The 11,306-nt window shown below is 35.9% G+C and overlaps 2 protein-coding genes and 1 long non-coding RNA gene across 5 annotated transcripts; 2 read left to right on the top strand and 1 right to left on the bottom strand.

The window, feature by feature from the left end:
• Window positions 1–1,016: 1,016 nt before the first annotated feature.
• LOC108810248 (uncharacterized) lies at window positions 1,017–2,861 on the top strand. Of its 2 annotated transcripts, XR_008942021.1 has the most exons (5): window positions 1,018–1,688; window positions 1,763–1,902; window positions 1,981–2,129; window positions 2,226–2,298; window positions 2,397–2,861. It is a non-coding gene; the product is annotated as an uncharacterized LOC108810248 (long non-coding RNA). The 2 variants fall into 2 exon arrangements; XR_001943012.2 differs by having other exon boundaries at window positions 1,017–1,688; window positions 1,981–2,298.
• Window positions 2,862–3,522: 661 nt separating this feature from the next.
• LOC130506411 (uncharacterized) lies at window positions 3,523–4,123 on the top strand. The gene has a single exon (XM_057001050.1). The coding sequence runs from the start codon at window positions 3,586–3,588 to the stop codon at window positions 3,892–3,894; it is 309 nt and encodes a 102-aa protein (XP_056857030.1). The 5' UTR covers window positions 3,523–3,585; the 3' UTR covers window positions 3,895–4,123.
• Window positions 4,124–7,615: 3,492 nt separating this feature from the next.
• Window positions 7,616–10,087, bottom strand: LOC130506412 (zinc finger protein CONSTANS-LIKE 10-like). Of its 2 annotated transcripts, none has more exons than XM_057001051.1 (4): window positions 9,935–10,087; window positions 8,967–9,502; window positions 8,189–8,640; window positions 7,616–8,115 (listed from the first exon to the last, which is right to left on the bottom strand). In XM_057001051.1, the coding sequence occupies exons 2-4, from the start codon at window positions 9,435–9,437 to the stop codon at window positions 7,986–7,988; spliced, it is 1,053 nt and encodes a 350-aa protein (XP_056857031.1). In that variant the 5' UTR covers window positions 9,438–9,502; window positions 9,935–10,087; the 3' UTR covers window positions 7,616–7,985. The 2 variants fall into 2 exon arrangements, with proteins under 2 accessions (XP_056857031.1, XP_056857032.1); XM_057001052.1 differs by having other exon boundaries at window positions 9,939–10,087.
• Window positions 10,088–11,306: the final 1,219 nt, after the last annotated feature.

The following is an 11,306-nucleotide window of genomic DNA, read 5'->3' as shown; positions in this document are numbered from 1 at the left end:
ATAATGATTTTTGTTTGAAAGTTACATGGTCATAGTCAATGGAAATAAATGTCCATTATGATATGTAACTTAAAAACTCCATAATTACACACCTTACGTTTTTGTTGTGGTTTTGAAAGAAGAAATCATAACTTAAAATTTTGTATTAAATGTATGAGTGGTGCCCTCATTCTCTGATTTCTATATAAAATGCTACTAAGCATTTGAGAGAAAGATGAACACTTTCACACGAGCAACACAACAACAAATATATGCTCCCACTTGAATATTTCTTTTATTTTAGTTTGTGTCTGAGAGTGCAACACAAAACCAGTTTCGCCAGGCTTCTGATAGAGTGACGCAAATTCAGAAGATTGTTTGCAGTTGTATCCTGGGACTCATTACGTTATCGAACTGTCGCACTACGGGACGTATTTTGAGTTAAGGAAAGAGATAATATCTCGCCTCTGCAGTTGTATCATCCTTTTCTTAATCTTTGATATAATTTTATCAATTTTATTCTTTACAATATTCAGTAATCCGTAGTTTGTAAAATACGGTTCTATCAATAACATCAAAGATCAATCGTTTAGAGAGATCCAACTAATATCAACCTTGAAGTATTATTATACTGACTATTGGAAGTTGGAAGAGCGATACATATATGTCTATTTGCATGAACAATAAAAATACACATGGAGGAGATCATTAGTGTCAGTCCTTTTTCCACATTCTATGTTTTTGATCGACGAACACTACTCAGAATGTGAGTTACCTGAATTCATAATCATCAAACAAGTTGAAGAACTAGTGTATCAGTTTTCTAAAAACAGAACTAGTGTGTATTAAAAATTTAAGCAAAAAATAATATTTTTGCAGTTTAATTTCAGTTTTTTTTTTTGAACTTTAGCTATCAAATATAAATGCAAAAAGAAATGTAAAAGATACAAGCATAAGTCTTAGTTTTTTAGAGCCCAACTAAGCCCAGATTGAAATTTGACAACAACACATCAAGACCCAAGTGGTCCAAAACAGAAAAGGCAGTAAATCAATTTGACGGAAGTAACAATGATCACATCACGAAGCTTTCATCTGGAAGAGAAAGAGACACAAGAAGGTGAAGGTTAGGAGAGCCATGTCTGCATCAGTGAGGAGGAGAGAGCAGGATTCTGATCACGCAGAGATAGTATCCTGTTTCTGATTTGCCTATCCAAGAGCCGGAAAATTGAGTCAGGCGACGTGAAGATCCGGCGATGTATCCTAGCGTTCCTCTCAGTCCAGGTCCGGTACAAACAGCCCTGCCAACAGATTCGCAGTAGTGTAGAGGTTGCTGATTTCTGGTTAAGCGCTTGCAGTTGTTCCAATACTCTTCCCCATAATCTTTCAAGAATGAAGCCACATCGCATCGAGCACGTTTCCCATAAGTGCCATGCGAACCCACAATCAAAGAAGAGGTGATCCCGACTTTCAGCCGCCAAGTTGCAGAGTACACATGATGGATCAGTTTGAAGACCCCAACCTAAGATGCCATCTCTCGTCGGGCAGCGATTCAAGACAAATAACCAAGCAAGAAAGCTATGTCGGGGAATCCCACTCCTGTTCCACACAGAGCGGTACCAAGGTACAGAAATTCCAGCCTCACAGAGCTTCCCATAGACTAGACATGCGCTATATCGCTGAGAAATGCAGCCATCGACCTCCCACTCATAGTAATCCGCATTCTCATTCAGTTCAATCATTGTTAATAGAGCATGAATATTCACCTGAGCTTCTGATCTTGCAGGTGGAATAATCCAGTTGCCATGGATGAATAGCGACGCCACAGTAGCGTCCGCCGATATTCCAAGAGAGGACACATCAGATGACGCAAAATAGGATCTCAGAGCTCCAAACGGAGTCCAATTGTCAGTCCAGAACCTGGCGGTAAGGCCGTTCTGTACTCGCAACTTAATAAACCCAAAGATCAAAGAGCTTAGCTTCAACAGTTTGTTAACTTGCCAGGAGTAACGCCTACTCGGAGCTTTTATCCATAAATTGCTCAGGCTCCCATCCAGAATCTCCTCTATAAACCAAGCGACCCACACCGATCCTGTTTGGAAGAACAACAGCCAGATGAGTTTTAAGCAGCAAGCGTTATTCCAGATTGCAAGGTTCTTAATCCCTAATCCTCCTTCCTTCTTTGGTCGTGTCACAACCTCCCATGAAACCCTTGCCGAGTGATGTTCTTCTATGTCTCTTTTCCAAAGAAAAACGCCACAAAGGGAGTTGATACGCTTGATGCAAGCTTTGGGCAAAATGAAGGCCGAGCACCAGAAAGTGGTAATTCCCGTTATCACCGTCTTGATTAGTAGTAACCTGCCAGAAAATGATAGGGATTTGGCACTCCAAGATGACAGTTTGCTTTTTACCTGTTGCAGGAGGACTTCACAGTTCAAGAAGCTTAGTTTTTTTGTACAGAGGGGAACGCCGAGTTAACGCACTGGAAGGGATCCCATGGGCATTCCTGTAGAGACTTGTATCAGATCAGTCTCAGAAGAAGTTAATCCTAAGGTAAAGAAGGAAGATTTCTGAAGGCTAACAGCAAGCCCCGATCTCTGTTCAAACTCTCGGAGAACCTGTAGAACGGCTTGTACGGAGCTCAGCGATCCGTCAATGAAGATAAGGAGATCATCCGCAAAACAAAGGTGAGTAAGTTTAGAAGACTGGCAATTGAGATGATACTTGAACTTCATTTCTTGAGCTGCACGATTAAGCATTAGAGACAGAAAATTCATAGCAATTACGAATAGGTAATGTGATAGAGGATCACCCTGCCTTAGACCTCTTGTACCTTTAATAACTTGTACAAAACGACTGTTTTATAATATAAGATATCTTAGACAGTTTTTGGTATTTCAAAATCCAAGATATTAAAATGTTTTAAGTTTTCTATGTGAACTTTATTGAAAACTTGTTCTACCAGTTATATTTTCAATCTTTTTTATGATTAGTTGAATTACTTTTAATTTATATTTTTAGTAAGGTTTTTATAAACAAAAGTAATTTTTTTTTGTCAACTAACAAAAGTAATTTCTTAATATTTGTGTTTTAAGAATAAAATTCTACACTGAAACATATGGACTATTATCACATGCACTAATAAACCATACATTTTATTTTAAATGGCATACTCCATTTGTTCACATTTTCATCGATACACTCATTTATGCTGATACCGAGATGGTTAAGGAAATTGTCAACATACGATATTCGAATAACAAATCAATTTAAGTAAAAATATCAGGAAAAAGTGATAATAATTAGAATAGAAAATAAAATTTGTGACAGTTTTGTGAACTTAAAAAAGAGTCGTACGTAGAAGAATAAGAGAACTAATAGTAAACTATCAGGAGGAACCACCAATAATACAGAATAAACTTTGTTAACCTTTATTTAGGGCCATCCCAAGAGCGCCTACGTTAATTGACAAAGAAACCGTTCACATAAATGAAATGTACTTAAATTTCACATTCTTTATCGTCCTATATATATCCAATCACCGACTACTACCTGATTCATATCAAAGATTAAAACATCAATAACTTATTACAATTGCTCTAATAAAAAATGTGGACGATCAACAAGTTTTTCTTCCTTCTTCCAGTTGCATTCATGGCCGTGTTCGGTACAGCTCAAACGTTACCTTCGCAGCCTATATCTGGACCGGACCCAACAGATTGTATGTCATCCCTATATGCTATTCCCAACTGTCTCCAAGAAATTGTCCAATCGTTTGTAAACGGAGAAATCGGGACTATTGGTCACTCTTGTTGTCATGCCTTCTTGGGTCTCAGTGCAGATTGTATTACTGAGAGGTTTGTCTTCGCTCCCGACTTCCCTCCGACTCTAAGGGATCATTGTTCCGGCCATTTATGATAATAACAATTAATGCCATTATCCTTTCGAGTCTTCGTTTCAAGGGAGTTTATTGTTATTATCCGACATGTTCTAGGTCATAAAGATTTGCTATCAAACAAAATTTACTGTTTCTGCTCAAAAAACAACTTTTAACTGCCATATATATTTTGTTGTTAAAAAACTGCCATATTTCATGTTGATGTAAACATCTTGCGTATAACTAAATAATAATAAGGATAATTTCATATTTATGGACTTTGGTCCAAAACCTCGTGATAATATGAACAAGTTTGGCTTTGAATTGATTGGTCACGTTAATACCACTCTATGTGTTACTACCTTGTACACGAAATATCTTTCGTGTATGCAAAAGTAAAAAAAACAGACTTATAAGTATATCATGTTCGTCTTTCGCATTGAGTTCGTCTGATTCAAAAGGTGGGGGCACAGCATTTACAGATGAAAAGAAGAGAAAAAGATCACTGCATTTTTCTTTATTGTAAGAAAGATAACAGAGTATATTTTAAAGTTCATGACGAAAGGGAGTGGAACGCGTTCTTGCAAATGAAAGAATTGAACTCATTGGCACTAATAACCGTAACCTAGGTAAAATCTTGAACGAGACATACTTCAAATAATCAAATAGACTTAGAAACATCAAAGATCACTCGTTATTGAGAGACCAGCTAATATCAACCTTGAAGTGTTATTACTGACTCTTGGAAGTTGGAAGAGAGATACATACGTCTGTTCAATTCACCAACCTTAACAATAAAAATACACATTCTTAACATTTAAACCAAAAAAAAAACACACATGGGAGGAGATAAGTTAATTTATCGACGGTTTAATTATTGAAATTATGTGGAGATGCCCACGAGTTTAGTATATGTTAGTCTGTAGCTACCAATGATGGGATTTAGATAACATGATTTGCGTGGTTGCTTTGCAGATAATAATAACCATTGACACAATACAAGAATATTCTTTTAAATTTTCCATCTAGATAGGAAAAAAATCATTTAAGTGGTTTTCTAATGGAATTTTGTTTGTTTTGGATTTTTTTTTCTAATGGATAGTCTAAAAAATCACAAATCAAAGAAGTCATAACTTTTATTTTAATAGAATAAAGATGTTATCATCCTTTTATGCTCACATTTCCATCAATAGTCTCACTCATTTATGCTGATACCGAGATGGTTAAGGAAGTTGTCAACATACAGTTATTAGAATAACAAATCAATTTAAGTAAGACAAGAAAAATATCAAGAAAAAATGATTATAATACTAAACAAACTGTGTTAATTAACCTGTATTTGGGGTCATCCCAAGAGTGCCTACGTTAATTGACAAAGAAACCGTTCACACAATGCAATGTAATAAGATTTTACATTTGTTACACGTCCTATATATATCCAATCACTGACATTCATACCAAAGATTAAAAAAACACTCAATAACTTATTACAATTCTCTTATCAAAAATGTGGTTGATCAACAAGTTTTTATTCCTTCTGCCAGTTGCATTCATGGCCGTGTTCGGTACAGCGCAAACGTTGCCTTCACAGCCTATACCTGGACAGGACCCAACAGATTGTATGTCATCCATGTTTGTTATTCCCAACTGTATCCCAGAAATTATCCAATCGTTAGTAAACGGAGAAATCGGGACTGTTGGTCGTTCTTGTTGTCATGCCTTCTTAGGTCTCAGTGCAGATTGTATTAAAGAGAGGTTTGAATTCACTCTAGAAGAATTCCCTTCGGCTCTAAGAGACTATTGTTCCCGACAATGATGATAATAACAATGAATGCCATAATCCTTTCGAGTCTTTGTTTCAAGGGTGTTATTATTATCCTACATATTCTTGGTCATAAATGTGCTATCAAACAATGTTATGTTTCTGCTTAAATAACAACTTTTAACTTCCATATTCCATACTTCCTGTTTTTCTTTTTGTTACACAGTTACATACTTCCTGTTGATGTAAACATCTTGCGGATAATTGAATAATAATAAGGATAATACTCTTTTTTTTTTGATAAAAGGGATAATACTCTTTCTTTTAAAATAATGTATGTTTTTGAAATTTCACATATTAAATTTTAACTACAAATACATAATTTTGTGATTGTATATTTTCTATAATTTTTAAAAATACATAACCTTTAACTTTTGCGATTACTTGAAGTCCTAGCTGAAGCGTCTTCTCCCCAATAACTAGGACAAGGACAGCTGCACATCACTGCCAAAAGGAGACAAACTCTACTTAAGAAAAAAAACAAAAGTTGCAACACTAACCAAGATCCATGTAGAAGCTTACACATGAGTTTTTTAAATATACTCTTTCCCTTTCACAAATTTGTATATTCTAGAAAAAAATTGTTTTAAAAAGATTTTTTTTTATTTTTTCAATGAATATTTCATTAACTAATTGCAAACTTTAAAAAAAGTTTACACTGATTAAATTTTCATTGGCTTAAAATTATGGAAAAAAATATTCACAAAAAATGCAAACTTAATGTGTTTTATTAACATGTGTGAAAAATATGTGACAAGAAAAGGACCTTATGCTAGAGGCATTTCCAGCTGTAACAGTGCCTCCATTCTCCTTCAAACTTGCACGGAGTTTCCTCAATTTCAGCATCAAACTGAGATATTAAGACATCATACATGCAGCAAAGCATACTATTTTTTTTTTACTAATTTAGTTTTTATTTCGTGGGTGTTATCTAAATCATCATTTCCATTTTTGTGACTTGTATGTTGAGATAAGCTTGAAGATAGCTTGAGGAGAAAGCAATCCTAATCCTAAGAGAGTTTGGAGTTTGAGAAGATAAAGACTAAAGAGTTTAGGAGTTATCTATAATGTGTTTAATAATAGGATTAGGATAAACTAGAAGATATATATATATATATATATATATGTGTCGAGAATCATGAGATGATGTGTGAGAGTTTTATGAGTTTGTGTGCTTGAGTTGAGGTTTTGAGAGAAGTTTACTCAAGAGATTAATAAGAAGAGTTCTTATTTGAGTTTACATTCTTGTGTTCGTGTGTTCTTCCTGACAAGCTCGTGAAACTGATTTACAATATTGTAATGCCCTCATACAGTAAAAGATACAAAAACATGGATAAATTTCTCAATTAAAAATTCGTTTGTGTGAACATTTCTTCCCACGAATAGAAAAGTGACGAAGTTATCATACCTCTGGGATTGATGGAATCTGTTCAATGTGGCATCAGAAAAACTACAAGATGAAGTCGACTGGTTAAAACTTTTAATGTGAATGAAAGTCAAACAAGGGACACTTTTGATCAAAGAGTTAGATCCTTGAGAAATGCAGAGATGCTAAGGGATCGGTTACCTGATACTTCAAAACAGAGTGCGCGCGAAGAACAGAGGAAGGTGGAAAGAAAGTGACGTGTTCTGTATATGATGACTTACAATCAATTCTACAATATAACTGGAACAGAGAAAGAGGGAAGAGAGTTGCTATTGAGGAATCATGGCAAGGATGTGGTCTTGAAAGGCATTCTCCACGACATCTCAGTTCTGGAGCGTTCTTTCACCTCTATCTCTTTTCATTTTATTCCGCGTTTAGCAAATGTTCAAGCTGACTCTCTCGCAAAAGCGGCTTTAGTTTCTGTCCCTGCATCTGTTTCTGTTTCGTTTGTAGTTTGATCTGGAACCTTTGAAGCTTTCTTAATCAATCACTTGTTTGCCCAAGAAAAAAGAAAGAGGTAAGAGAGTTATATGAGTCCAGAGTTTTGATTATTGTGGTTAGCTCTGGAAAAAAAACACAGAAATAAATATAGAAAACATGCCTCTCTCTACTCTCCTACATGACTGATAAATAGTGCACACAGATTAGAAAAGTATATGCGGATTTACATATAACAACATGTATACATTCCTCCTCTCGCCGTGGGCAATAATAAAACAAAATTTTGAGGATCTTTGCTCCTCAGTCCGTCGAAGAGTTTCACTATCTATTCATATGCTTAAGAAGCAATGAAAGAAGGAGGAAACAAACTGAAACTGGTGATCCTGAAACTGCCATCTATAGATACATCTCTTTGTCTGATATATCTCCACTTTATGGCTTCTTCAGTAGCTTCTTGCAGGGCTCATCGGGTCGTAATCATAAGCTCCACCTGACTTGACAAACCGTCCCTTCACACGCCTTCTAACATCAGCCCTTTCTTTCCTAGACACATACCTCACTCTCTTGTCGAACCTATTCATACAAAACATGTACAAGTTAGCAATGCTTATCCTTCACTCCCATTTCCAAATGCTTTAAAACTTACTTGCGAGCCTTCTTCTTTTCCTTATAACGCATAACAGCATTGTTACGTGTTGTTGTCGCATGTGAGGAAGCATTAGTCTCATCCTGTGATGTTATCTCTCTTGAAAGCTTCTGCATAGATGACGCCCCACAGTCACTAGTACTGTCTCCCATGACGACAGAGAAGGATATATTCGAATGTGCTGGCTGTGATGAGAAGCAAATGATTGGCTCGGTTCTACAAGTCATGAAAGAATCTTCAGATGCAGCATTGCTTCCTGCTGGCTGCTGCTGCTGCTGCATTGCCTTCGAGCCTTCATGTTTCTCGAAAAGACTTCCAATTCCACCATGTTCGAAAAGATCTTTTGAAGAGTTGTAAGCTGTGCCAAAGAGCTCGTCGTACTTCTCAAAAGCCAAGTCCATTTCATTCATAATGAGATTGCCACAGAAATCATCTTCTGATACTCCAAACTCCTGCAACCAAAAGAATAACAAGAAACATTTAAATAACCGAAACGGTTTTATTAAAATCTGATTTATACAACTTAAATCGATTTAAACCATTCTAAATCAGTTTAAACCAATTTAAATTCGTTTGAAACCGTTAAATTTGGTTTAAATTCTCCTAGTTCCGAAATCACAGCATGTTAAATTAATTTCGTCCCAGCGGTTACTCGAACTGGGGACCCTCTGACACAATGGTCAGGATCCTTTCCGGTTGAGCTAATAACCTCTGGTAAAGTGTTTAGTTACAGCCAAGCTATTTTTGAACATTGTATGGAGAAACTCATGTACATTACCTTAGCCAATGCAGAACTGGTTCCAGGCTGATCTACATTAACATTTTGTACGTTTGTTTTATCCTCTCCGGTGCCTTCATCTATAGTCATCAAACCCATTTCTTTCTCACAAGCAGATTGTCCAGCAGAAGAGAAATCCAAATCCATACAGAAAGACCATATGGAGGCAAGCTCCTCGCTAGAAGGACAACCAGAATAGCAGTTGAGACTTTGTCTTTTATGTTGTGAAGTAGCATCATTGTTGTGGCCTGACCAGTCACAGTTTTGACAGAGAGAAACCCTCTCATCGCTGCACCGAACAGAAGCCGGCTGAGCATTGCACCGCTCACATATCAAAGTCCGAGAATGACGTTTAGACAAAGCGTTAGCCGAGTGAACGTTACGGTCACAGGAGAGACACAAACACGCTGCATCCGAGCGGCAATACACCATTGATCTTTGTTCATTACAGAAGTCACACATATAACCCATTTTTATTTCAAAAGTAAACTAACGTTTGGTTCCACCTCCACGCTACAGAAAGCAGAGTCCTTCCACTGATCAAGAATTAAACCGTTTCTGTTAGTCCTCTTGACTTAGATACATTATATAAAAGTAAAGATTGCATCTTACAATCAAAAGCAAGTCCAGAATTAGAAGAAAGATTCAATCTTTTGAACATTTCTTTAATAAAGGTTGTAATTTTCTATGAACAAAAATCAAACGAAACAAAACAGAGTAAAACAGAGCAAAACAGAGCAAAACAGAACAGAGACTGCTTGTTATCAAAACAGAACAGAGCAACCAAAAAAAAACACAGAAAGATTAGCTAAAGCGTCGAACTATCAACCTTACAGCACATCAGAAGAGTTGATATATACATAAAAGAGAATCATAGAGAAGAGCAACATAGATCCATTTCTAGATCAGCCAAAGAAGAACTCACACTCAAATAAAAACACAAGAGTTTAAAGATAATAAGAACTCACGTACGAGAGAGATCGTCTGAGTATCTTCGGTAGCAGAAACAACAACGTTTTCAACAGGAAGAAGCTTGGGAAGAAATTTAATGTTCTGCGTGTGGAAAAGGGTTAAGAGAGATGGATAGATAGACAATGGGTTGGGTTGTCCTCAATGGGACATGTAGGCATGTGACATAAGATAGAACTATTAAAATTTATGGGGAAAAAGTGAAAAAAAAATTTATTTTTCGAGAACCCTACAGATATTTTAGGTGTGTAATCTCACGCGCTTTGGTGTAAGGAAAAAGAGTTACACTCGCGATTTAGAGTGTACACGTCAACCTTTTTATGCTCCTTTTGGATGCTTTAACGCTTTATTTCAACATAGTCTTTGCTTTGACCTTGCACAACCAAAATATCTGTTCCGTCTTTTTTTTCGCACACTCACATGAACAAATATCTTTTGCCTAAAAGAAGTGATATTTATGTTAGATACGTCTACACAGAAAGATATTTGATGTAATCTGTAACCACTGACACGCAGTGTCGGTATCTACTTTTAAATTACTGTCTACTCTTTCCCTTTTTACCAATAAACAATGCATGTGCAGTGTAGTGACTGTAGTCAATTTATATAATGCGCACCATGCAATTGATTCAACCAATACAATGGCATTCCACTAGAGAGAAAAAGTCTATCTTTACAAGGCTTCCCTACATTTGATGGTCCTTCATGACTTAGTTGCTATCAAAAAGGGCTGGCCCTGATTAGTTGTCACAGTAAGTTTTTTTGAGAAAAAAAAATCAGATATGTTAAATTCCAACGGTGACACAGATGATTATATTTGTTTTGATTGGCGTACATTGCACGGTTTGTGTTCCACAACTCATGGGCATGCACATCTAAAATTTAAAAGGTTATAAATACTAAAGTCAATTTTTAATATTAAAAAGGGGTTTTCTAAAAAAAAAAAATATATATTAAAAAGGACAATTTGAAAGTCATACTACATATATGATAACTTTAAATTTTGGAAACCAAGTATTGATGGTTCAACTTACATCATGTAAATGCAGATTAGTAGCTCTATAATCTCTAAGCTGAAAAATAATCACAATCTTTCTTTCTACTCTAACCTAACCAAGAACATGAGGCTCATGCTTTGGTTTTTCTTCCCATTGGTTAGAAAATTGTTTTGGTAGTTAGAAATCAAGTTTCACTATCTTTCAACATTGTTGTGATTCCTCTTATCTATTCTAGACCTCTTAAATGACACAAATATTCTACGTACCAATCTTGAAAACTAGTCTGGTCTCAACTCCAAATCTATCTAGGTTATCAAATAACTTAACAAAAGATATTTAAATTAAAAGGCACTATATGCTATGGTATAAATAT

This window comes from Raphanus sativus, unplaced genomic scaffold (genome assembly GCF_000801105.2).
Source record: "Raphanus sativus cultivar WK10039 unplaced genomic scaffold, ASM80110v3 Scaffold3206, whole genome shotgun sequence".
In the NCBI taxonomy this organism is placed as follows: Eukaryota; Viridiplantae; Streptophyta; class Magnoliopsida; order Brassicales; family Brassicaceae; genus Raphanus; species Raphanus sativus.
Note: the sequence above shows the minus strand (reverse complement) of the source record. Positions and strands in the feature narration are given on the sequence as shown.

What these genes read in the sequence shown, in the direction of transcription:
- LOC130506412 (XM_057001051.1), bottom strand. Translation starts at nt 9,437, where the DNA reads ATGGGTTATATGTGTGACTTCTGTAATGAACAAAGATCAATGGTGTAT. An exon ending in CCAGTTCTGCATTGGCTAAG is followed by an intron (nt 8,641 to 8,966) that starts GTAATGTACATG and finishes TTTTGGTTGCAG; the next exon opens with GAGTTTGGAGTATCAGAAGA. An exon ending in GAAAAGAAGAAGGCTCGCAA is followed by an intron (nt 8,116 to 8,188) that starts GTAAGTTTTAAA and finishes TTGTATGAATAG; the next exon opens with GTTCGACAAGAGAGTGAGGT.
- LOC130506411 (XM_057001050.1), top strand. Translation starts at nt 3,586, where the DNA reads ATGTGGACGATCAACAAGTTTTTCTTCCTTCTTCCAGTTGCATTCATG.